This window comes from Tamandua tetradactyla, chromosome 7 (assembly GCF_023851605.1).
Source record: "Tamandua tetradactyla isolate mTamTet1 chromosome 7, mTamTet1.pri, whole genome shotgun sequence".
Lineage (NCBI taxonomy): Eukaryota > Metazoa > Chordata > Mammalia > Pilosa > Myrmecophagidae > Tamandua > Tamandua tetradactyla.
In genome coordinates this window covers 132,587,560-132,613,856 of record NC_135333.1, presented here as the reverse complement: position 1 = coordinate 132,613,856, position 26,297 = coordinate 132,587,560, and the positions used below count along the sequence as shown (strand labels likewise).

The 26,297-nt window shown below is 38.7% G+C and overlaps 1 protein-coding gene and 1 long non-coding RNA gene across 4 annotated transcripts in view; both read left to right on the top strand.

Moving 5' to 3' along the window:
• Positions 1 to 80: 80 nt before the first annotated feature.
• LOC143642650 (uncharacterized) lies at positions 81 to 15,398 on the top strand. Its single transcript, XR_013155775.1, has 3 exons — positions 81 to 197; positions 10,557 to 10,661; positions 12,196 to 15,398. It is a non-coding gene; the product is annotated as an uncharacterized LOC143642650 (long non-coding RNA).
• A 1,778-nt stretch (positions 15,399 to 17,176) lies between these two features.
• GNS (glucosamine (N-acetyl)-6-sulfatase) overlaps positions 17,177 to 26,297 on the top strand; it is a 48,915-nt gene continuing 39,794 nt past the window's right edge. Inside the window, exons 1-3 of one of the 3 annotated variants that reach the window (XM_077111306.1) lie at positions 17,178 to 17,369; positions 21,025 to 21,084; positions 23,522 to 23,728. In XM_077111306.1, the coding sequence (XP_076967421.1) occupies positions 21,061 to 21,084; positions 23,522 to 23,728 (231 nt within the window). In that variant the 5' untranslated portion in view covers positions 17,178 to 17,369; positions 21,025 to 21,060. Of the gene's footprint in view, positions 17,534 to 21,024; positions 21,085 to 23,521; positions 23,729 to 26,297 lie in introns of all 3 variants that reach the window. The other 2 variants (XM_077111304.1, XM_077111305.1) reach the window with 2 other exon arrangements.

The following is a 26,297-nucleotide window of genomic DNA, read 5'->3' as shown; positions in this document are numbered from 1 at the left end:
CGCCGGGTAGTTCCGGGAGGAGGCGCGGCCTCGTCCCGGGCGGTGTGCCCCAGGCCGGGCGCGGCGCCAGCAGGCTTCGGATTCCCGAGGCACGCGAACCTCCCCCCGGCCGGCACCCGAGCCGCAGCCCCTCGGCTCCCCACCCGGCAAAGAGGGGAGGCGGCCACGCCTTTGGCCTTGCGGAGATCCGGCTACAGGTGAGGTCCGACTTCGGCCGTGGGCACTCCCCAAAGAGAATCTAGGAGCAGGATGTAGCCAGAAGGAGAGGATCAGGATGAGGACTTCAGCCTGGAGGGGGAAGGGCACTCTAGCCGCTGCCACCTTCACGTAAGCACATGATTTAACTCAAATAGACGGCAACCCTTGCATCCTATTTAGCCACCAGCCAGAAATAATGCCTGGGAGAGTTATAAACGTCGATAAATACTCCTAGGCCAGGAGTTCCTTTCAGGCACAATGCCCAGCCCTTCTCACTTTCCCACCTGACTTGAGCGCCTTTAAAGGCGTTCTTAGTTTCTGACCGTAATCTTCCTAAAATCCTTAAGACCTGGTGTATAACGCTGTGAACACCTGTTTTGTGTGTGTGTGTGTGTGTGTTTTTGGTGAAAAATTAAGTACTGGAGTAAGATCAACCAATTTCCTGGCACAAGACCTGACACAGAATAAGTTTAATAAATGTTTGTGGGATGACTGAATTAATAAATGGAAGGAGCTAGTTCTGGCCTTGAAAGTAAAAGGTTTACAAGCAGTCTTGAGAGATGTATCTCTCTCTTTTTTTTTTTTTTTTTTGCATGGACAGGCATCGGGAAGCCAACCAGGGTCTCTCCAGCATGGCAGGTGAGAACTCTGCCTGCTGAGCCACCTGGCCTGCCCGAGAGATGTATCTTTACACTAAAGCCTCGGTGAAAGCATTCTGTGGCTATTTTGTGAATTTAGTAATAATTAGCATTCTGAGTACTTTTTGTGTGCCATACACTGTCCTCATTGATTTACGTTAATAATCCCATTCAATCCTTATTTTAACCCTATAAATCAAGTAAATACTATTTTACCTTCATTTTTCAGATGAGGAAGCTGATACATAGAGAAACTGAATTTGTTGATCCACAAAGTGTCCTTTTCTTAAAGCTTAGCTGGGAAGGCACATTCCTTAAAAAGACTGGATTTCATTATGAATGAAACATATTTCCTTTTTTCATGGAATACATATTCATCTATCTCCTACTGCTGTTAAATACCTGCAGTACTCCAAACCCTCAGTATTGGGGTTTGTCCCTATGAAACTTATTCCTGCAAAGGATAAGCTATGTCTAATTAAAATTATTCGGGTGGAGCCCAGCAGACAGACTTCTCGCCTGCATACCAGAGGCCTGAGTTGAGGTCCTGGTGCCTGCCCATGTTAAAAAAAAAATGCCAAAGAGTCACCCTCAGAGAAACTCTTTCTTTTGTTGCTCAGAGGTGGCCTTTTCTCTAAGCCAATTCAGCAGGTGAACTCACTACCATCCCGCTACGTGAGACAGGATTCCCAGGGGTGTAAATCTCCCTGGTGATGTGGGCCAGAATTCTCGGGATGAGCCAGGACCTGGCATCCTGGGATTGAGAAAGCCTTCTTGACCAAAAAGGGGAAGAGAGAAATGAGACAAAATAAAGTTTTAGTGGCTGAGAGATTTCAAATGGAGTCGAGAGGTTATCCTGGAAGTTATTCTTATGTATTATATAGATATCCCTTTTTAGCTTATAGTGTTTTGGAGTGGCTGGAGGGAAGTTCCTGAAACTGTTGAGCTGTGTTCCAGTAACCTTGATTCTTGAAGATGATTGTGTAACAATATAGTTTTTACAAAGTGAAAGCTTCAACATTCTTGAAGACAATTGTATAAAGATACAACTTTTACAATGTGACTGTGTGACTTGAAAACCATGTGTCTGATGCCCCTTTTATCTAGGGTATGGACAGATAAGTAAAAAATTATGGATATAAACAAATAATAGGGAGCATAAGGGGTCAAAGAAATTGGGTAGATGGAAATACTAGTGGTCAATGAGAAGGAGTGGTAAGGGGTATGTCATGTATGAGCTATTTCTTTTTCTGAAGTGATGCAAATGTTCTAAAAATGATCATGGTGATAAATACACAACTATGTGAAGCTATTGTGAGCCATTGATTTACACCATATATGGACTGTGTGTGCATATCTGTCAATAAAAATATTTTAGAAAAAAATACCTGCCATACTTCTAAAAGGGGCAACAATGGGCTGGTGAACAATGATGGGACTTTATGTTTGTTTGGCACACGTTTCACTTTTCAGGCCACTTTCACGGTAAAGCCTGGCCCTACAGTAAAAACCTGATGTCCTTTGGCATCACCACTACAATACTTGTAGACATAGTAAGAAAGCAACAGGCCTTTCTGAAATTGGAGTTAATGTAAGAAAAGCACTTAATATAAGGAAGCTTTCTAACTTTTCCTTCAGGTAACCAGAATTTTAAATTATACTGGAAGTACTTTTTATGCTTTTATAACTGTATTAACTACTACTGTTTCCGTTCAACATTTAAAAGTCTGAAATGAGGGGAGTAGAATTATTTCTTTGTTGTTTTGGTTTTGAAGGGTTTTTTTTCCCCCCTACTGTCCTCTGCATTGACTGCAGTCCTTTCCTTCATATGCGAAACTTTGCAACAAGTAGGACTTTCCTGGGGGAGAGGCTGAAACTGAATCTCTTTCTCAGTTGATTTCTCTCTTTCACCACCTACTAAGATACATGATAACTACTACTCTTCAGCACTATTCACATTTAGGATAGCTTTATCTGGACCTATAATAAAGAAATTCGAAATGAACTGAAGGGGATAGATAAAGAGGCCAGGAAAAACAACAGGCCACTGACACTCAACATTTTCTAATGTAATCAAAACTTCAACATCATTTCCTATTCCCTCTTTGTAACCAAGTCACCACAGGAGAGGAAATTAGCAAAATAAAAACCAGCGAGGTTCAGAATAAGCAAACTCATAGAGTCAAAGTCTAGAATATAGGTTACCTGGGGACTGAGTGGAGGTCGGGAATGTGGAGTTAAGGCTTAAAATGTGCAGGGTTCGTATTTGCCACAACGTAAATGTTTTGGTAATGGATGGTCATGATGGTAGCACATCATTGTGAACACAATTAGCAGCACTAAAAAATATATATGAATATGACTTAAAGAGGAAATGCTAGAGTGTATATACGGTAACAGAAAAGAAATATTTTTAATCCATGGAACAATACTATACAAACAAGGAACTCTAAGTTAAACCATGTACTGTAGTTAATAGTAAAATTATAAAAATGTGCAATCAATTGTAACGAATGTTCCACATCAATGCAAGGTGTTCAAAATAGGATGGTCCATAGGAATCTTGTATTTTATGCATGATTGTTCTATAAACCAACTTCTCTAATAGAGAAAAAGAAAAAAAAAAGCAAGGAAAGATCTTTGCACTTATTGGAAAGATCTTCCCACACAATATTTGCAGGACTCCTCTCTTATCCACAAAGGGTCTCTGCTCAGTTGTTACCTTCTGGAAAGGCCTTCCTTGACCACCCTATTTATAATTGTACCTCCTCGCAGCTTTCCCCCTCCCCCAGCCATCCCTTATCCCCCCTTTCTTGCTCTTTTTTTTTTTACCATAATATTTACTACCTTCCAACATACTATAAAATTTACTTATTTATTTTCTGTCTTGTACCACCAAAATTTAAGCTCCTTGAGGGCAGGAATTTTGTCTGTCTGTTCACTGGTATATTCCCCACATAGAGCAATCCCTGGCACATTGTAGGTGTCCAATAAATAAGTGTTTAATTAATTAATTGAATGAATAAAAAGAAAACTAGAGAAAAGACCAACCAAGTACCTACTTTCCTAAGAAAAGTGAGTTCCATTAAATAGAATCCTAAAAGTGATACAAGGCAAAGAGGAGCCTTTTATCCTCCCTGTACTGCTCTCCTGGATCGCCCTAGGCAAGTTCACTTTAAAGCTGACTAACTGGATATTAAAAGTAAACTGTTCAGGGCGGGCCGCGGTGGCTCAGCGGGCAAGAGTGCTTGCCTGCCGTGCCGGAGGACCCCGGTTCGATTCCCGGCCCCAGCCCATGTAAAAAACAAACAAACAAACAAACAAAATATAATAAAACAAGAAAATGTTTCCCTTTCTTCCATCCTTCCTTCCTTCTCTGTCTTTCCTTCCCTTCCTCCCTCTCTCTTTAAAAAAAAAAAAAGTAAACTGTTCATTTGTAAGAACTTTCTACTTGATATTTTGAGAACATTCAGTTTTGACAGCTGATCAAATGGTATCTAAGTTAGTGTTTAATACTTAGAATTTAAGAACTTTGCCATCTGAATATGTAGATTTTTTTCCCTTGGTGCCTTAATTTTAAATTGGTTTATGAAACTTACTGCACTAACAGAGGCTTTACATGATTATATGGGTATTTTATTTAAATATGCTATGGTTAAGCTAACTAAGATATCCGTTGTTGGTGGTTCTAAGTGTATTGTTTGTTTTCATAAATTAAAAAATTCATTCATTCATTCATTTAAAAAACATAAACTATTGATCTAACAGAACAATATTGTCAAACTGATCATGATTAAAGAAAATAAGTAAAGTGAGAATTACTAAGATTAATCCATCACTGATACTAATCCCTATTTTAATTTAGTTGGAACTTTAGTTTTAATGTTTAAGTAATTATAGTAATAATGCTGTACCAGGCAAAATGGGATACAAGGTCCAATACTGCATCATAACTACAAGGAGCTAAGAAACATCTGTCTCTAAATTGAGTATAATTTACTGTAGACTAAAATGCAATTTTGGTAAATCTTGTCAAGAATCTACAGACTACAACCATTCAAATTCCTTCCAAACCTGTTACAGACCTCAAGGTCTTGTTAAAAAACCTTCTGACATCTCTTATTTAAAACTACATTCACACTGAATGTTGAATGAAATGTCAGAAACAGAAAGACAAATATTATCATGCCTCACTCACATGGGCTAACTATAATATACAAATTCGGTGAATTGAAGTTGAGAGCATAGGTTATCATTTACCTATTGTAGAGGTTCTTAGATTGTAAGCTCGTACAGCAGTCATATATATTCATGAGTTGTAACTGTTATTTCTAAATTCTGATATACTGAGCTAATTGTATATAACTTAGTCCCAGAAATGCTAGATACTTATGTGACACCTAAGCCTCAGAGTTAGAACTCTGAAGCTATGAAAGTCAACAGTACCCCATACAGGAACTGTTGAAAAGGTTGAGGAAGGGATTAGACTTCAAATAGAAATATGAATGAAGCCGCTCTGGATAGGACTAAGGTAAATCAGAATACAGGGTAATGAATGATATGGTCCATAGTTTAAAACTTCAACTTCTGTGTGAGACCAAAGGGGCAATTTAGTTGGTGCAAAATTTATATTTTGGGTAGTGCACTACCTAATTTAACTTGTATGGTCAGTTTACTTAAATACCATAAGTACATGGAATCTTGAATAGGACATGAGATTTTGTTGGCTTGTCCAGGTTAGTGTGATGCCCCAATATATCCCAGGGTAATTTGGTTGATGAATAAAAAAAATATTTGTAAAATCCCCTTGGGGGACTGGGGAGAAAGGAGGAAATATTCAACTTCCCCATTTGGGGAATTCCTGATATTCTCACAAGCAGTGAGGACAACCAAATCAATAGGCTGAGCCCTCAGTCTTGGGCTTCACTCCTATGAAACTTATTCCTGCAAAGGATAAGCTAAGCCTATTTATAATTATGCCTAAGAGCCACTGCCAGAGAACCTCTTTTGTGACTCAGACATGGTCTCTCTAAGCCAACTCTGCAGGTGAACTCACTACCCTACCCGCTACATGGAAGATGACTCCCAAGGGTGTAAAAATCTCCCTGGCAACGTGGGACAGATGTCCCAGATGAGCCGGGACCTGGCATCATGGGATTGAGGAAGCCTCTTTACCAAAAGGGGGAAGAGAGAAGTAAGAAAAAATAATGTCTCAGTGGCTGAGAGATTTCAAACACAGTCAAGAGGTTATCCTAGAGGTTATTCTTATATATTCTATAGATATCCCTTTATAGTTTATGGTGTATTGGAGTGGCTGGAGGTTGAGCTGTGTGTTCCAGTAACCTTGATTCTTGAAGATGATTGTGTAACAATATAGCTTTTTCAGTATAACCGTGTGACTATGAAAACCTTGTGTCTGATGCTCCTTTTACCCAGGGTATGGACAGATGAGTAAAAAAATATGGATAAAAAACAATAGGGGAGTATGTGGGGTAAAATAACTTGGGTAGATTGAAATACTATGTGTCAGTGAGAAAGAAGGGTAAGGGGTATGGGATGAATGAGTTTTTCCTTTTTATTTCTTTTTCTGGAGTCATTTTTAAAATGATCATGGTGATAAATACACAACTGTGTGATATAAGCCATTGATTTATGCCATGTATGTACTATATATATGTGAAGATTTCTCAATAAAAATATTTAAAAATAAACAAAAATTACCTTCAAAAGACTCACATTTTTTACAGTTTGATAACTTTTTTTGCTCTGATGAAAACCATGATTATTCTTGGAAAGGGTGATTGCTAAAATCTAGCAGTTAACCTTTACATTAATTTTCAGGGATCACTCATTCCTGGATTCAAAGGTTATTACTGGGTTTCAGCTTGGCCTCATGGGGACTGTTTTGCTCTTTGATTTTGTTGAAGGCTAATTATATTTGGAATACAATACAATCTGTATTTTTCAGTTTAACATACTAGACTTCAAAATGACTGCTGTATTTTTCGATCCAAAAAACTGGGGTAAGAGGTAGGTTTTATTTTATTTTATTTTTTTTATTATAAACAATGAACTGACATGCCAACATTCTTGACATGGTTACAATCAATGGCTCACAATATCATCACATAGTTGTGTATTCTTCACCATGATCATTTTTTTGAACATTCAAATTGTTCTAGTTTGCTAGCTGCTGGAATGCAATATACCAGAAACAGAATGGCTTTTAAATAGGGGAATTTAATCAGATGCTAGTTTACAGTTCCAAGGTTGAAAGAAATCCCAATTAAAACAAGTCTATAGAAATGCACGATCTAAGGCATCCAGGAAAAGATACCTTGGTTCAAGAAAGCCGATGAAGTTCAGGGTTTCTCTCTCAAGTGAGAAGGCATATGGTGAACACAGAGTTTCTCTCTCATCTGGAAGAGCACATGGTGAACATCATCTGCTAGCTTCTTTTCCTGGCTTCCTGTTTCATGAAGCTCCCTGGGAGGCATTTGCCTTCTTCATCTCCAAAGGTCGCTGGCTGGTGGACTCTGCTTCCTGTGACTATGTTGTTCTGCTCTTCTCTCTCTGAATCTCTTTCATTCTCCAAAATGTTTCCTCTTTTATAGAACTCCAGAAACTTATCAAGAACCACCCAAATGGGTGGAGACATGTTGTCACCTAATCCAGTTTAACAACTTGGATTAAATCACATCTCCAGAGAGATGATCTGATTACAGTTTCAAATATTCAGTATTGAATAGGGATTGTTCTGCCTTTATGAAATCGGATTTAGATTAAAACATGGCTTTTCTAGAGGACATACATCCTTCAAACCAGCACATGCATCTTTCCAGAAAAAGAAAGAAAAAAGAAAAAACTCAAACATAGCATACCCCTTACCATTCCCTTTCATTGACCACTAGTATTTCAATCTACTCAATTAATTTTAACCTTTGTTCCCCCTATTATTTGTTTATTTTTTATCCATATTTTTTACTCATCTGTCCATACCATAGATAAAAGGAGCATCAGACACAAGGTTTTCACAATCACACAGTCGCATTGTGAAAGCTATAGCATTATACGTTCCTCTTCAAGAAACATGGCTACTGGAACATAGCTCTACAGTTTCAGGCACTTCCCTCCAGCCACTGCAATACACCATAAACTAAAAAGGGGATAGCTATATAATGTGTGAGAATAACCTCCAGAATAACCTCTCGACTCTGTTTGAAATCTCTTAGCCCCTGACATTTTGTCCCATTTCTCTCTTCCCCCTTTTGGTCTTTTGGTCTCTTCTCCCATTTGAGAAGATTTTATCAATCCCTTGATGCTGAGTCCCAGCTCATTCTAGGATTTCTGTTCCACATTGCCAGGGAGGTTTATACCCCTGGGGTCATGTCATATGCAAAGAGGGGGAGGGCAGTGAGTTTGCTTGTTGTGTTAGGAGGGGGGGGGGGGAGGGGAAAGGGGAGAGGGGAGAGGGAGAGACCACATCTGAGCAACAAAAAAAGGTTCCCTGAGGGTGACTTTTAGGCCTAATTTTAAGCAGGCTTAGCCTATCCTTTGCAGGGATAAATTTCATAGGAACAAACCCCAAGATTGAGGGCTCGGCCTATTGATTTGGTTGTCCCCACTGCTTACAAGAATATCAGGAATTCTCCAAATGGAGAAGTTGAATTTTCCCTCTTTCTCCCCATTCCCCCAAAGGGACTTTGCAAATACTTCTTTATTCACTGTTCAAATCACTCTGGAATTTATTGGGGCATCACACTAACCTGGACAAACCAACAAAAATCTCATGCCCTATTCAAGGTTCCATGTACTTACAGTGTTCAATTAAACTGTCCATATTAGTTAAATTAGAAAATGTACTAGTCAAAATATAAATTTTGTACCAAATAAACATTTCTTGCTTTAGTCTCACACAGAAGTTGAATTTTAAAAATATGAATGACCATTTATTTTCAATACTCTGCAATAGTGACATTCTTTTGTTCTTCCACATGAAAAAACATTTTTTAATTTGTACATTTTGTCACTATCATTGTACACCCTAGGCATTCCTAGATTATACCATCTCAGTCTTTATTGTCTTATCTTTCCTTCTGGTTTCATGTGTACCCCCAGCCCTCCTCCCTCTAGCATTCTCACATTCAGCTTCATTCCGAGTATTTACATGATTGTGCTACAATCAGGTAGTATTGTGCAATGAATTTCTGAATTTTTATAATCAGTCTTGTTGCACAATCTAATCCCTTCAGCTCCAATTAAGAGGTAGGTTTTAGAGAAAGCTCAGAAGCAATCAAGTTTTAGATCTTAAAAAATGCATAGTAATACATAGTAAACAGTCAGTTATATGAGCTATTAATGTTGAATGATGTTTAAGTCATAAAATTTGAGTGCTTAAGAAGCATTTTGGAGATCTTCTAATTTGACTATTAATTATTTATTACACTAGATTTCAAAGTAATAGAATATAATCTTTCCTTTGAAATAGTAGAAAGGTTTTGGTTGCTCAGTGCGTATCAACTGGAAATCAAGGTTCTGATCACTCAACCCTACCTAAAAGACATTTTTAAGAGTAATTGATGTGTCTATCATGCCAGGACTGGGGTAGTCACTGACAAAGCCTGGCTAACATCAATTGCCTGAGTCATTTCATCTAATTGGTTGTCTAATTGTCTTCCATGGTAAGTGGAAGTGGGCGTAAACATGTGATACAAAGATCTTCACAGTCTGTTCCTGCTCACAAAAGAGCCTCATCCAGCCTCTACCCCAGGCCTCCTTGTCGCCAGTCTTTCAAACAGTTTCCCTCCAGGCCCGTGCTCAGGTAGCCAGGACATTTGCCACTGCCAATGTGTCCATATATTTTCTAACCTCAGAGTACTTCTCCTTCCACACAAACTGGATGGTCATGAACACCACTCAAAAGCTTTGTCCGTTAGGATGGTTTACTTTCACCAATGTCTTTCAAGACACCATCCCCACCCCTCCTCCACCCCCCATGAGGCTGTGATGAAACTACCATCCCTTTCCAGCTTGTAACCCATAAAACCAGTTCGGGCTTTTCTTCCTCCTTCAGCTGGTCATACAGGATCCCAGATGTGTGCTGAGGTGGGGGGGGGGGCACTTTTGTAACCATGATGAGTGATATGAAGTCTGGGCGCTAACTATTCATGCTGCTTGCTTATGCCTTCTTGTCTTACTTATGCTTGTTCCCAAATGTACCATTTCCAAAATGAATGGATTGCTGCTTCTCCTGCCCAACTTTATGAATCCAAGAGGAACTGTTTCATGATGAGTAGTTCAGGAAACATGCTTTCCTGATGCCTCATGATCAAGAGTTTTATCTCTTTCAAGGCTCAGGCACCAGAAGCTATTTTCAGAAGCTGTTAAAGATGCCTGCTACATATGGAATGATCTTGCTCCACACCCCCAGGAACCTACCTTGTAATTCTCCTACTGGGGCTTGCTCCACATTACACCTTTTTCCACCACTGACACCCGGAACACAATACAGTCTACTGGATTGTGTGGCCCAAAGAGCAGGGATACTTGCACCACAGCTCAGACCTGTCACCAGGATCAGCTTCATGGCATGTACTCTGTGGAGCTGCACAGAGCACCACTCTCAAAAGGACCCCATGATGGGTTTAATGCCCTATTGTTGCTATCTTGAAATTATTAATAATTTTATCTTTGAATTTGTATTTTGTAACCAAATTCCAGCGGGAGCATGTGTATCATCAGAGAAGACAGACCGGGCCAGTGAGCATGGCAGGAAGCGCAGGCCTCAAGCAAGTGGCAAATGCACGTGCCTTGAAGCAGTCCAAGGTACTTGGGACCCCGAGGTGACTGGGAAGGGACCTGAGACCAAATTAGGAGCCTCACAGTAAAGAGGGTGGGGCAGAGTAGCAATGGTGATATGGGGGCAGCAGCAGCAGCAGCAACTGCAAGAGAGAAAAGGAACTGTGCATAAGGGCAGTGTTGGGATCATTTTGCTGCTCCATTCACAAATCTCAATCACTGCAGTGTTAGCGCAAATCTTAACTCCTAGGCCTGAGAGCTGGGATTAGGAACTGCCACCTTTGAAACAATAAACTTTGTCAGTAAATTATTACAAAATAAAAGTGTACACATGGATGTTGTAATAATGCATATCAAGGAGTTATTAGAATTCTTTAGAATTTAGAATCTGGTTTTGCAACATGGCAAAGCAAACATCCATTGGCTTAGAATAAAAATTAAACTTAAAGATCATCACATTTGACAAAAACAAACATGATTTTCATATGAAGCTTCAGATGAACCAATTATTCAGGAAAAAAAACAATTTTAAATTATTTTTTTCCTTGTAATTGAAAATACAGCAATAGAAAGCATAAACAGGCATTTTGAATTAAGTGAAAATCTTGACACCACTCTCAATTTCTTATAAGACTGCCACAAGTTACAGGAAATGTCAGAGGAAGCATTACAAGGCCACTTTAAATTTAGATTTTAAATTGAATTTACTTACATAAAACTGACTTGAAATCTTTTCAGATTATCACAAATTTATCCCATTGCTGTCACAGACTATTAAAAATACACTCAACAGCTCCATTAAGAGTTCATGGGCAGAAAATACTTCTCAAAATTAAAAACTATCAAAAGTTATTTGTAATCTTGCATTTTCCAAGAGTGATTAACATTGCATTGGCCCCAGATTATGCAGCCAGCTCTGCCTGCTACAGAACCCTTTTCTGCTCCAAGCCCTACTCAAAACTGGTTGCCTTCCAAGTTAGTAGATATGAGGTTGGGGCAATATTCCTAGGTGCAGAATGTGTTGCATCTGAGCCTAAAGGGATCTACCAGACACTCAGCTTAATTTTCATATACTTTGGAGACAATGTTGTGGTATGCCCCTGACTACTAGACCCCTAAAATCCTATGCTAAAATGTCAGGTCTCAAAGTTTCATAGGGATGGGGACAACCAAATCAATAGGCTGAGCCCTCGATCTTGGGGTTTGCCCCTATGAAACTTATTCCTGCAAAGAATAAGGTAAGCGTACTTAAAAGTAGGCCTATGTGAGTGCAAGGGTAGTTCAGTGGTAGAATTCTCCTGCCATACAGGAGACCTGGGTTCGATTCCCAGCCCATGCACTTCCCAAAAATCAAACAAGCAAGAAAAACAAACAAAAAATTCAATAAATGGTGCTGCAATAATGGGATACTCACATGGAAAAAGAATGAAGCGTGATCCCCAATGTACAATATACAAAAAAACAGAAAATTAGGCCTAAGAGTCACCCCCAGAGAACCTCTTTTGTTACTCAGATGTGGTCTCTCTCTCTCTCTCTCTCTCTCTCTCTCTGGCATCAACAGACTACGAAAGCCTTCCTGACCAAACGAGGGAAGAGAGACATGAGACAAAATAAGGTTTCAGTAGCTGAGAGAGTTCAGAGTCGAGAGATTATCCTGGATGTTATGCTTATGCATTATATAGATATCCCTTTTTAATTTATGGTGCATTGGAGTGGCTGGAAGGAAGTACCTGAAACTGCTGAGCTGTGCTCCAGTACCCTAGATTCTTGAAAGCAATTGTATAAAGATAAAACATTTACAGTGTGACTGTGTAATTGTGAGAACCTTGTGTCTGATGCTCCTTATATCCAGAGTATGGACAGATGAGTAAAAAAATACGGATATAAGTAAATAATTGGGAGGACAAAGGGTAAAATATATTGTGTAGATGGAAACATTAGTAGTCAATGAAAGGGAGGGATAAGATGTATGGTATATATAAGTTTTTTTCTTTTTTCCTTTTATTTCTTTTTCTGGAGTGACGTAAACATTCTAAAAAATGATCATGGTGATGAACTATGTGATGATAGTGTGTATCAGTTAGGGTTCTCCAGAGAAACAGAATCAACACATAACTGTGGGAACGCAGAGTCCGAAATCCACTGGGCAGGCTGTGAAGTTGACGATTCTGATGGAGGGTCTGGACAAACTCCACAGGAGAGGCTCGCCAAAGCAGGAAGAAGAACCTGTCTCTTCTCAATCCTCCTTAAAAGGCTTCCAGTGATTAGATTAAGCATCACTCATTGCAGAAGACACTCCCCTTGGCTGATTACAAATGGAATCAGCTGTGGATGCAGCTGCCAGGATCATGATTTAATTCTATGAAATGTCCTCATCACAACAGACAGGCCAGCACTTGCCTAACCAGACAAACAGGTACCACCACTTGGCCAAGTTGACACATGAACCTGGCCATGACACACTGTGAGCCATTGACTGTGCACCATATATAGATAGCATGTATATTAAGATTTTTTCAATAAAATTTTTCTTTTCCTAGGGATTATCTCCCCTCCTCTGGAGCACATGTGTTCTATCAAGGCTTCCAACATGCTAGTCACACCTTGTTCATCCTGCCTGGTCTGCATGTATTCATCAGTCATTGTTTTAAACATATTGATCAATGCGTTCAATGGATGTGATAATCTGCAGGATGCCCAGACAATCTAGATCAGGTCAGACTATACTATGGCAAAGAGTAGAATTCACACAGCCCTGGGATAAAAGTGCGATTGTCTTTTTTGTCCATTCCATATGAAATGAATGTGAACTGCTACCAATTTTCTTTCCCAATTGCAATAGAAAAGAATGCATTCACTGAGTCAGTGGTTCTTACCATGTATGTACCTGAGGCCATATTAATCTGCTGTAGCTAAGATACCACATCCAGCATGGCCACTGCAATTGGGACTATACCACATCCAGCATGGCCACTGCAATTGGGACTAATACTTTGGTGGAGTGTGTGGTTGTCTATGGTCATTCTTCAGGATCCGTCTGATTTCTGAAGAAGCCAGACTGAGTTACTGATTAAATGGAGATAGGATATGGATTGAATTGTGCCCCACCCCCCAAAAATATAAGATTAAATCCTAATTCCCAGAACCTCAGAAAATGATCTTATTTGGAAATAGGGTCATTACAGGTGAAATTAGACAAGTTAAAATGAGGTCATACTGGAGTAGGGTGGGCCCTTAACCCAATAAGACTGGTGTCCTTATAAGAAAGGGAAAAGATACCCAGGAGGCAGAGGAGAGAACTCCATGTGATGACTAAGGCAGAGACTCAGTCACTGGTAATTGACTACCAGCTACACCAAAGCCCGAAGGAGATAGGTAACAGATTTTTCTTTTGGACTTCAGAGGAAACATGGCCTTGCAGACACCTTGATTTCAGTCTTTTAGCTCCCACCATAACTATAAGGGAGTAAATTTATGCTGCTTTAAACAACCTGATTTGTTTGGCTTATCTGCTCATCATTTGAGACATTTGTGATGTGCCACTTCTGGGCTATTATGAATAATGCTGCTATAAATATTAATGTTCAAATTTTTGTGTGGACATGTTTTCAAATCTCTTGGGTGCATACCTAGGAGTGGGACTGCTGGGCCTCTTCTAATCGGCTCTTCATTCCACATTCTAAAGGATCTTCAAAAAATCATGTGTAGCTTGGTTGAACACCATAAGCACATGGAACTTTGGGTAGGACATGAGATTTTGTTGGTTTGTCCAGAGTGATGCCCTGATGAATCCCAGAGTGATTTGATCAGCGAGTGGAAAAGTATTTGCAAAGTCCCCTTTAGGGAATAGTGAGAATGGGGGAAAATTCAACCTCCCCAAGTTGAATTCTTGATATTCTCACAAGCAGTGTGGACAACCAAAGGTATAGGCTGAGCCCCCAGTCTTGGGGTTTGTTCATATGAAACTTAATCCCACAAAGGATAGCTCAAGCCTACTTAAAGTTAGGCCTAAGATCACCTGCAAGAGAGCCTCTTTTGTAGCTCAGATGTGGCCTCTCTCTCCAGCCAACACAACAAGCAAACTCACCACCCTCCCCCTGTCTATGTGGGATATGACTCCCAGGGGTGTGGACCTTCCTGGCAACAGGGACAGAAATCCTAGAAGGAGCTGAGACTCAGCATCAAGGGGATTGAGAAAACCTTCTTGACCAAAAGGGGGAAGAGTGAAATGAGACAAAGTGTCAAAGGCTGAGAGATTCCAAACATAGTTGAGAGGTTATCCTGGAGGTTATTCCTACGCATCAAGTAGCTATCACCTTGTTATTCAAGATGTAATGGGGAAGCTGGAGGGAACTGCTTGAAAATGTAGAGCTGTGTTCCAGTAGCCATGTTTCTTGAAGATGATTGTATAATGATATAGCTTTCACAATGGGACTGTGTGATTGTGAAAACCTTGTGTCTGATGCTTCTTTTATCTACCTTGTCAACAGACGAGTAGAACATATGGAATAAAAATAAATAGGGGGAACAAATGTTAAAATAAATTTAGTTTGAAATAGAAAGGGAAGGGTAAGGGGTATGGTATGTGTAAGTTTTTTTTTCTGTTTTCGTTTTATTTCTTTTTCTGTTGTCTTTTTATTTCTTTTTCTGAATTGATGCAAATGTTCTAAGAAATGATCATGATGATGAATATGCAACTATGTGTGATGATATTGTGAATTACTGATTATATATGTAGAACAGAATATGTTAAGAATGTTTGTTTCTTTAAATTTAAAAATTTAAAAATAAAAAATTTTTTTTTAAAAAATCATGTATAGTTCTCTTCTACACCTTTGGTGGTTTTCCATTAGCCTCAGGATAAAGACCCAAATCCTTAATGTAAAGTCTGGCACCTGCCTTCCTCTCCCTCTGCTCCAACTACACTGGCATCTTTTAGTTTTTTTTTAATGTACTCAAGACCTTTGCATTTGCTATACTCTCTACCTAAAAGACATTCCACCCTACTACCTCTTATGAAGTTATTTCCTACTCAATCGTTAGACCTTCACTCAAAGGTCACTATCTTGGGACACCGTAGACTAGGTTAGCCCCACCCTCTTCCTCCTCTGTTCTCATTGTACCCTTTAAGTTTCCTTCATAGTGCCTCTTCTAATTTGTAATTATATACTTCTGTGACTATTAGATTAATGTCTGTCTGCCACTAGATTAAGTTCCAAGAAAGGGGGACTGTTTGACTTCTCAGCACTAGCTTGGCATCTAGAACAAAGGTGACGCCTAATTACACAGTCTCTGTTTACAATCTATCCTTGAAGCAAAACAATAACATACTTTTGCAATTTGGGGCAACAGGGAAGATAGAATGGGTTCTTTTTGTGCAAGAAATTCTTCCCAGAATTCTTGAAATCCAAACTTTGGGAGTTAATTATTCCACTGGCTCACAAAATTAGCTTAGCCTGGAGGCTATAATCCAGTACTCCGGCTGTCCTAGAACTGTTCTGACCAGTTTCTCAGAATAATTCTTTCTTTCAACGGAACTATGATTCTCTTGCCTTCTGTAGATTTATGTTTTTTATGTAGTAAAACAAAGGCAACCCTTCTTTTGCATAAGCCCAATAGTTGTTTACATTACTTTTCAAAGTACTTTCATCTTATTTTTAACTTGAAGGCTAGTTTTAAACCTTTCTTGTTGGATAGTTGAGTTTAGAGAAAGTATACTTTGTTAGGAGCAAGGAGGTACATCCTATTGAATCAAGTTGGAAATAGGCTTGACAGTTGACCTTACCAGGGACATTTATATTTTCATAGATTTCGGCAGACCACAGAAATGTGTGGAGCTCTGTGTTTCCCAGAATTTTTTTCCCTAAGGTTACTTAATACATTGGGTGACCATTCAGAGTTTGATTTATTTGTTTTTGTTCAACGTTCATATCCTCTAACATCTTCAAAGAGCGATTTCAAAAATTCAAGGATATTAGGGTAAAGCTGTCAAGAGATCCCTAAGCTTGCTTTCTTTTAACTATTACGTCAGCTATAGAGTGGTAGAACATACATTTGGTTTGAAGTTAAAAAGAGCTGACTTGGAATACCAGCGGCAAATTTAATAGGTGAGCAAAAAGAGAATTTGATACCTACCTCATAAGAGTAGAGAAAATTAAACACGAATAAGCAAAAAGGTCCTCAATAAATATTTGCTGACTCGGGGCTAAAATACGGTTGGGCCAGCCTTTACCTATCAGCTGATGTTAATATCCGGTAGCCATATTCTTTCCCTTTCAATCTAGTTATCTGTTTGATAACTCCTTTTCCTCCTTCTCATCTTATTTCCCTCCATTTAATCTTTCCACTAAACGCTTAGAAGCAGGTCCTACTAGAACCCACCTAAAGCCTTAACCTAAGACTAGCCCGGTCTCGCTCTCTTCCGGTTCTCTCCCCCTTCTCAGGTACTTCCGGCCGTTTCCCTGCGAGCTGTTCCAACCCTCCTCCCTTTCCGTCCGCAGCCCCGCCCCTCCCGCGGCCGGCCGTCACGTGTTTGCACGGCATGCTCCGCCCCCTGGCCCCGGTTCACGTGATCGCTCCTGGGAAGAAAACGCCTGACCCCAGACCCGGCCTTCACCGCTTTTTCTTCCTGCGGCTCTTGGGTCTCTCACCCTCCCGCCCTCTGCGAGTCGCTTGACACGTCCCGGGGTTCCCCCGGAGCCCTGTCCGCTATGCGGCTCCTTCCTCTAGCCCCAGGTGGGCCCCGGCGCGGCGGTCCCCGCTGCTTGCCCTCTTGCAGGAGCTGTAGCCTCGCTCTGGTACTGCTATTGCTGGGGGTCTCGGGGGTGGCGGCGGGCACTCGGAGGCCCAATGTGGTGCTGCTTCTCACCGACGACCAAGACGAAGTGCTCGGCGGCATGGTAACTCTTATTCCTCTGTTGTGCCCCGCCCCCTCCATCTCCCAGGCTGACTCCCTGGTTTCTTGCTTGTTTCTGACCCCCCACCCCACTCATCGAACGGGCCGCCTTTACCCCTGGGTAGTTTGGTTTTGCTACTTGAGGCCCTGTAAGCAGGTTTGAGGGACTGCCGAACTCTGTTTTTCTCTTTATTCCTCCAACTCTTTTCTGGGCTGACGCACACGCACGCACGCACGCACTAATGCACCACACAGGGCTCTTAGGACCTTACTACTGCCAGCTGGGGGTGAGTTGAACCACTGAGGGGTAGGTGCTGGCTAAGAGCACAAAAACCAAGATTGTTTTTCTTCTGTGTCAAGATACAGCACAGCCAATCAAATTCAGCCCCCTTAGTGGGTCCTCGGTCACCTCTGCATTTGTGGCTACCACATCCGTGCCTAATATTTATGAGATAAGTACTGAAATGAACTATTCTGGCATATAGTCTGTGGAACTGTTCGGGGTGTGCTTTTCCTCACAGGAATCAAGAAAATTTAATTAGCCTAATTGAACACCTGGCCGATGCATTCGCTGTCAGTGTTGCATTTTGCATCAAAACTGTGTGTCATGAGACTTTATTCTTTCCCAGAATTAATTCTGCTTCTTTATCTTAGAGTCTGGAATTTATGGTCTTTGAGAACATCCAGTCTAACCCCTACTTGCTGAGGCGCAGAAAGCAGCTTGCTCAGGGTCACATAAATAGTTAAGGCAGAGTCAGACAAAACCCTGACTAGTCCTTTGAACCTGGGTCTGGAATTCCTCTCAGATTAAAAAAAAAAAAAAAAAGGTTCTATTGGACTCTTCCTTTCAGTTCTCTTTTTGCTTTTAGCTGAATGCTGAGACTTGGAAAACACTTTAGACAAGAGGTTGCTGACTTTTCCAGTGTGGTAACACCCTAGCTCAGTGGCTTCAAACCGCTGGTCTCAACCCATGACTGAGTTGTTGAAATCAGTTTGATGAGTAGCTGCCAACATTTTTGCTTTCCTGTGGAATAAAGTAGAATAGGAAGGGTCCTTCTGTTACATGTAATAAAGGTAAGCATACCTATAAGGATGTATTTCCTCATTGTGAGGTAAAATACATCTCTTACTGAGAGCTGTGATCAAGAGTAAGAGTCCTTTCTAGTTTAAGATACTCACATTTTGACTCCTTACTTCCCATTGTGAATGCCTCTTTGCCTTTTAGTTGTTGCCCGGCTAGGACATCGAAAAGCCTTGAATTAATTTCCCTTATCCACCAAAACTTGAATCTGACTTAGTGAGGAAGAGTCACATCTTTTTCTCACTGTTTAATACCCTAGTTATACCATCCTTCTCAGTTAGTGTGGCTCTTCGTTTGGTTTTGCTCCCATTCCAGCTCCTACACTTTATCTTCTTTCCTATAATATTACTTATTTTTTTATTCTCTTGTCCTTGAAGTGTGTTTTGTACAGGAAAAGCAAGCCATCTCTGTTGCAAGCTGTTAAGGGACTAAAGCACTTAACTAATATCAAGTTTTCATATCTTCATTGAAAACAAAATTCATCATTTAAATATAAGGTGTTCAGGGTGGTGCAGCAGTGGCTCAGTGACAGAATTCTCGCCTGCCATGCCGGAGACCCGGGTTCGATTCCCATAGCCTGCCCATGCCAAAAAATAAAATAAAGTGTTCAGAATTCAGTTACTTCAATTCTCATAGGAAACAACCTGTATGTGCATCAGCTGTGTATTTTTTAAATCTCTTCGTTATAGGTTATTAATATTTGCTTCTTTAAGCCAGTAGCAAATTATTTCTTGTAGGTGTTTGTAACTGGAGAGAGGAACCAAAATTAAGTCAAGAGAACAAGTCAAGCATAACATTCCTCTCAACTCTGCAGAGAATTTTGGGTTCTCTTGTTGCAGCCCTTTTCAGAATATTCTACCACTAATTGTCAAATAGGACTTAAAGGGGAAGAGCTAAGATTTGAGAACCTACTTGGAGCTAGGCAGGGTATGAGGTGTACTGCACTTGTGCTTCATTCATCACAGAAGTTCTCTGGTATAGATATTGTCCTCTAATATAAAAGGAAACTAAAACTTGAGTTTCAGCTTATTGGCCATATAGGTGATAAGTGGCAAAGCCCAGGTATCTTATGATCCCACAGCCCCATGCTTTTTGTTCCTATTTTAGAATACTCTGATGATACTGACTTATGTCATTACACATACTATACCAGTATATATAATCATTTATACCATAGATCAGACGTTCATTAGGTGACGTTCAGGGACCCAGTGGAGTTATGGAATGCTTTAATTTACTGAAACTTTCCATTTTTGTGGAGAGAGGAAAATCGCTGTCCCAAAAAAGTTTTAAGAATTGCTTCCATAGTTGACTAAACACTGGTCAACCCTCTAAACTAACACAGGTCAAAGGATTACAGCACTTGCATGATTTTGCCTTAGTTAGGAATCTTTCAGTCGTCTTTGCAGTGGACTTTTGTGTAGTGGGTTCATCTCTAATGTTTCACTGTATCTGATGCAGGTATCACCTGTGGGATTCTTTTTTTTTTTTTTTTAAGTCCACAGAATTTTTTCAATCTATTTCTTGAGTTATTATTTGAATTATCAATCTTTAGGAAATTAATAGAACAAAAACTTAAAACTACATTCAATATGATCTTTAGTTTCAAAGGTACTGCAGAATCATCTTAAACTGAAAACAGTATGAGCCTCTTCAGTACTACTTTCTTGTTTCGAATCTAACCATGATTAATGTTCCTTATATCTAAATGACCATCTTCAAACTTTTATCCTCACTCAGGGATTGGAAGTTAATTGTTCAGTGTATTTGTCAGGATCTTAGATTTGAATGAAAGATGAGAAGTAAGGCTATAAGCAAAGTTGTTTCTGATTTTTTTTTGCGTGCCAGGGTTCTATGTACATCTTTTTCCACTTGCCTCAAGATGTTGATCAGTCTGGTGCAGAGAGCGGTGAGCTTGTAGTCTAGAGGTGTGCTGTACCACTGAGTATCTGATTTTTTGAGTCTGTGTCTGAACCTCAGGACTTTGGCTTTTGAAATATGTTTTATTTCTATTTAAAAGAATGGATGGCTCCTTTCGTATTTCCTATACCTGGCTTCTAAGGATGAATTAATAGCAATAACTGCCTCATGAGATGGCTGTTGACATATAAAAAAAAGTCACCAAACTTGTCACACTGAAAATAGCATTGTTAGAATAATGCCATCAGCAGTTAACTTTCCCTTCTTTTAAGCATTATGTCCCCCTGAACTTTTGCACAGGATGTCAATGACTGTGACCAAATCTGTTTGGTTCATCTCCATATTCACCCAGGACTCTTGGCTGTTGTTTAGTTTTCAGATGGAACAGACCATTTATGAATAATAGATTGTGAGGAGGATATAACAAACCCAAATTTTGGTTAGTTTTAATTTTTTGGTAGAAATTGTTTAACTAATAATTGCTTATTTAACAGACACCACTAAAGAAAACCAAGGCCCTCATTGGAGACATGGGGATGACTTTCTCCAGCGCTGTAAGTTTTGAAGCTAGCAACTTTTTTTAATACTTAAATTGTATTTAATTTCTAAGAAGAAGCAGTTCTGGATAATTCCTGGATAATCTGCTTGGCTTTTTTCCAGGTAAAATGCCCAATCTGAAGGAAGGAATTATTTGGGGTGATATAAATGTCTTTTCATTGAAGTATAATTTATCAGTTGAAGCTTAATTGCAACTTTTTTCTAAGTCTGTTCTACAACCCAGAACTAGAGAATTCTATTAAAAAGTTCACTGTTTGAAGTTAGGAAATTGTAAGAATCAAGTAACATTTACTCTGTGTTAATTGTTCTATGGTAAAAGCCTGCAGGTCACTTAAACCTGATAGCAAAACCTGACAAAGATAATCACACACATATGCAAAAAATGTGTGTCTATATATAAACATATAGATCCAAAATATTAACAAATTAAATTCAAGAATTATGGACTATAACCAAGTTGGTTGTAGTTTAGTAATAAAAGAGTAGCTTAATATTAGGTAAGCTGTTGAACTGCAGCATCGCCGGCCTGCTTCATTTTGCTCTTTTTTCTTTTCATTGTGAAAAATAACGTATATTCAAAACAATAAATTTCAAAGCCCACCATAGTTTTGAATATTATGTCTGCCTCTTGTCTTTGCTGTATGGCCTTGGTCAAGTTATTTAACTTCTCTGGCCCTTGGTTTCCCCATTTGTATATAGTAGTTTCTAGGTTTTTTAGTTAAATGAGTTGATACACTTACTGCAGAGCCTGATGTACTGTAATTTAGTAATGTTGGTATAATCTAGCAACATGACACCAAGACTGCAAGAAGGGAAGGTAGATGATAATTTCAGTAGATACTTGAAAGACCTTTGAAAGTTTAGCATCCTTTCCTGATAATTTATTAAACTGGTAGAAGAATACATTTTTATATTTTTATTAAACTGGTAGGAGAATATTTCAAAAAAATAACACTGCTATTAGAGACAAGACAAGAAGCTAACATTTCTCATTTAGTGTTCTGGAAAATCTAGTCATTGCCATAAGTCTTATGGAAATAGGAAGTAAAACTATTGGAAAAAGTATTGTTTCTACTTATTTGGTTTTTTGACCTAGAAAATACAGGAGAATTGTTGAAAAACTTTTAAAATGATAGAATTCAGCAGGGTGGAAATGAAAAATTGAAATTTATTACCTTCTCCATATAACCCATTAGAAAAATTGTAAAGGGGAGTGATACCACATATAACAGCAGTAAAATATAAACTCTCTAGGATTAAATGGTGGTGGCAAGAAATGGGTAGGACCTGTATAAATGAAGTTACAGAACTTGGGTGAGTGATATAATAAAAGTATTTAATAAGTAGATTTTTATTTTAACAGAACCGCAGTATAAGTTTTTTTAGACTCAAGTAGGTGATTCTAAAAGTTGCTAGAATAAACAGGTAAGAAAAATCAAGGTAATTTTAAAAGAAAGAAATTACCCTATGAGATCTGAAATGTAGTATGAATATACAATAAAACAGGGTGGTACTGGCCATAAAATAGAATACGAAAAGGGAAAATTAAGAGAGTTGCCAGTGTAAAAATTACAGAAGTCAAATATCTAACAAAATTAAAAAGCAAAAGTAAAAATGGGAAATATTTGTAGCATGGCTGAATCCTTCCTTAACTCAAATCTTTCGTAGCACTAGATCAGTAGCCTAGGAAGAAAATGAGTAAAGTGCATGAGCTGACAATTCACATAAACACAATTGGTTATTTTGCATGTGGAGAATGTTCATCTTCACCAGTATTTTAAAATGCTGTATCCAATTTGAAAGGCAAAATAAATGCTATGTACTTAAAAGGGATATCATTTAGTTTTGGCGAAAGTGTACAGGAATAGGAGTTCATTCCCTGTTGGTGAGAGTATAAGCTAGTATTATTTTTCTGTAAAGTGGTTTGATGATATGTTTAAGACTTGTACAGGTATCAGTGGGTAAAATGGGAGTCATTGATGACAGTAGCTAATGGAAACAAAATTAGAATAGAGAGAAAAATAAAATGTGTCCAATTTATCAACTGAAACAGGGAATTTATCAGCATGAAAATGAGCCTCTATTTCCTGGTTACCTTAGATTCAAATAATCTTAACTATGCCTGCTATGCTGTCCTGCTTGCATATATGTATTACTTCTTTGGGAAATGAGATCAGAATTACTACGATGTCATCCTGCTTGAAAGAAACCAACTGAAGAAAAAAATCTGTTCTCTTTGTTTTCTTTACTGTCTCCACTGTGTGACTCAGAGCAGTTCTGAAGTGTGTAATGTGTTAAAAAAAAATCTGTTGCACAGAAGAATTAAAATTTGAAGTTACAATATTGAGCAGCTTTCTTTATTCTTTTTAAAAGCAATAAGAAATCTGCCTTGCTTGTGTAACTTTGTCTTTTTTGCTTGTGTTCCCTTTCTAGTATGTGCCAAGTGCTCTTTGCTGCCCCAGCCGAGCCAGTATCCTGACAGGGAAGTACCCACATAATCATCACGTTGTTAACAACACTTTAGAGGGAAACTGCAGTAGTAAATCTTGGCAGAAGATCCAAGAACCAAATACTTTCCCAGCAATTCTCAGATCAATGTGTGGTTATCAAACCTTTTTTGCAGGAAAATACCTAAATGAGGTATGTTGAACGGTCCAATTCTTGCTCTTTTTTTTAATAACAAGCTTTTAAATGTTAATGAGTCATATTAATTATTTGTTAATACCAATTGAAATTATGTTAAAGGGTTTTTGGTGTATATTGTTTTCTTATAATCTGCATATTACATGATTTGTCTAGTTATTCTTCCTTTAAATATTTCTGAAAATATTTGTGTTAAAATTTCCCTAAGACTGCTATGTGATGCATCTTCCCTTTTTCTTTGGAATTCTACTTGTCATACGACTGTCATAGCATCTTTTTTTCCATTTCCCCTCTATCAGAATCAGAGCAAAAACTTGTTTACTCTTGGAATCTTTACCCAGATTTCTTAAAATCTTTGAATTATAACACCTTAGTGCTTAACTTGTTTTCTCATCTGCAAAATCAGAACAAAATGCAGAGGGATCAGGGATAACAGGAAAACACCCAAAACCTAGAGCGCTTGGACCATTAAAGCAAATGGCTGAGTGTTTGGTTTGCTGGCCTCATAGGTCTGAATGGAGAGATATCTCAGTATGATCTTTCAAAGCTCTTGCTCATGATAAGAATTATAGTCTCAGATTTCATGACCCCCAAATCACCACATTGGCCTTAGATTTTAGTCAAAATTCAGGTTAGAGAGCTAGTTGTATTTGGGAATGTCTGGGATTAACTTTTATTTGGGAGCATTTGGAGTTCATAAAACTGGGGGTGCGCTGAGACTCAGCATCAAGGGACTGAGAAAAACCCTAGAATGAGCTAAGAATTAACATCAAGGGATTGAGAGAACCTTCTCGACCAAAGGGGGAAGAGTGAAATGAGACTAAATGTCAATGGCTCAGAGATTCCAAACAGAGTCTAGAGGTTATCCTGGAGGTTATTCTTATGCATTAAGTAGATATCACCTTGTTGTTCAAGATGTAGTGGAGAAGTTGGAGGGAACTGCCTGAAAATGTAGAGCTGTGTTCCAGTAGCCATGTTTCTTGATGATGATTGAACAATGATATAGCTTTCACAATGAGACTGCAAATGTGAAAACAGAAAAATGTCTGATGCTCCTTTTAGCTACTATATCAACAGAAGAGTAGAATATATGGAATAAAAATAAATAATAGGGGGAACAAATGTTAAAATAAATTTAGTTTGAAATGCTAGTGGTCAATGAAAGTGAGGGGTAAGGGGTATGGTATGTATAATCTTTTTTTTCTCTATTACCGTTTTACTTGTTTTTCTGTTGTCTTTTTATTTCTTTTTCTAAATCAATGCAAATGTTCTAAGAATGATGAATATGCAACTATGTGATGATATTAAGAATTACTGATTGTATATGTAGAATGGAATGATATCTTAATGTTTTGTTTGTTAATTTTTTTAATCAATAAAAAAATAAAAATTAAAAAAAAAACTGGGGGTGCAGGACAAAGAGAAGATGTACATTTTCTTAGCTATTTTATCTGTGGTTACTAGAGATCTTAATATTCTGTTAATTCTTTCTCTTCTCCTAACAATTGGGGGCATCTGTAGCCTTGTGTGTTTAAAGAAAGATGAGTCTGTTTGTAAAGAATCATGGGAAATAAGCAGCAGTTTGGATACTAGATTATTGAATAGGGACTATGGGTCCTAAAGAGAAATTATACTGCCTTGTATTTTGAAGATTGTCTAACATGTTTATAAAATCAGGAAAAAATTTTAAAACAGAAAAGATGCATTCTTTTAAAACATTAAATTCTGTCTTGAATGTACAGTATCAAACCTTGTTGAGAAAAAGTGGGATCATATCTGTGGTCTCTTCACTTTTTGATCTCATCAGATATTAAGCTCTATAAATAACATTTATCAGCCATATAAAGCAGAATAACTGAAGCAATGGGCTGATAATTCACAGTCTGTTTTACCTGCTTTTAGTCACAAGGTCAGGTAGACTTCATTCTTTGCCACCAGTAGTTCAGAATTCATTCTATGAATGGCTGAATTGATGACCCTGTGGGTTAGACTTCAATGGACTTTTTCTGTAAAGGGCCGTATTATAAATATTTTCGGCTTTGTGGTCCCTACCTCCCTCTTGCAACTACTCAGCTCTGCCATTGTAGCATGAAAGCTGCCATAGACAGTACCTAAATGAATGAGCATGGCTATGTTCCAATAAACCTTTCTTTAAAGTCACTGAAATTTGAATTTCATATGACTTTCACATATCACAAAAATAATCTTTTAATTAGTTTTTTACATTTTTAAATGGTTTAAAAAATTACTAGGTAAAGGGCTATGTGAAAAAAGACAGTGAGCCAGATTTGGCCCACTAACCATTGTTTGCCACCCCTTGCTGTAGAATTCTTACTATTTTGGTGTTCCATCCAAGCTCTTGGAGGGCTTGGGTCAGAGCAACCTGAAGACCAAAGGACACGTCAGTCGTGGAGTTAGATGTGAGTTTTGTTTGGACTTATGAACAGGAGAGGATTCTTCCAAATGGTGGCTGGTCGGGAAATGGAAGTTAGAGCTCCACAAAGGGGGCATGGAGAGTGCAAGGGCTTGTAAAGAGGAGAAGGGTGTAAGAACTGAGTTTCAGTAG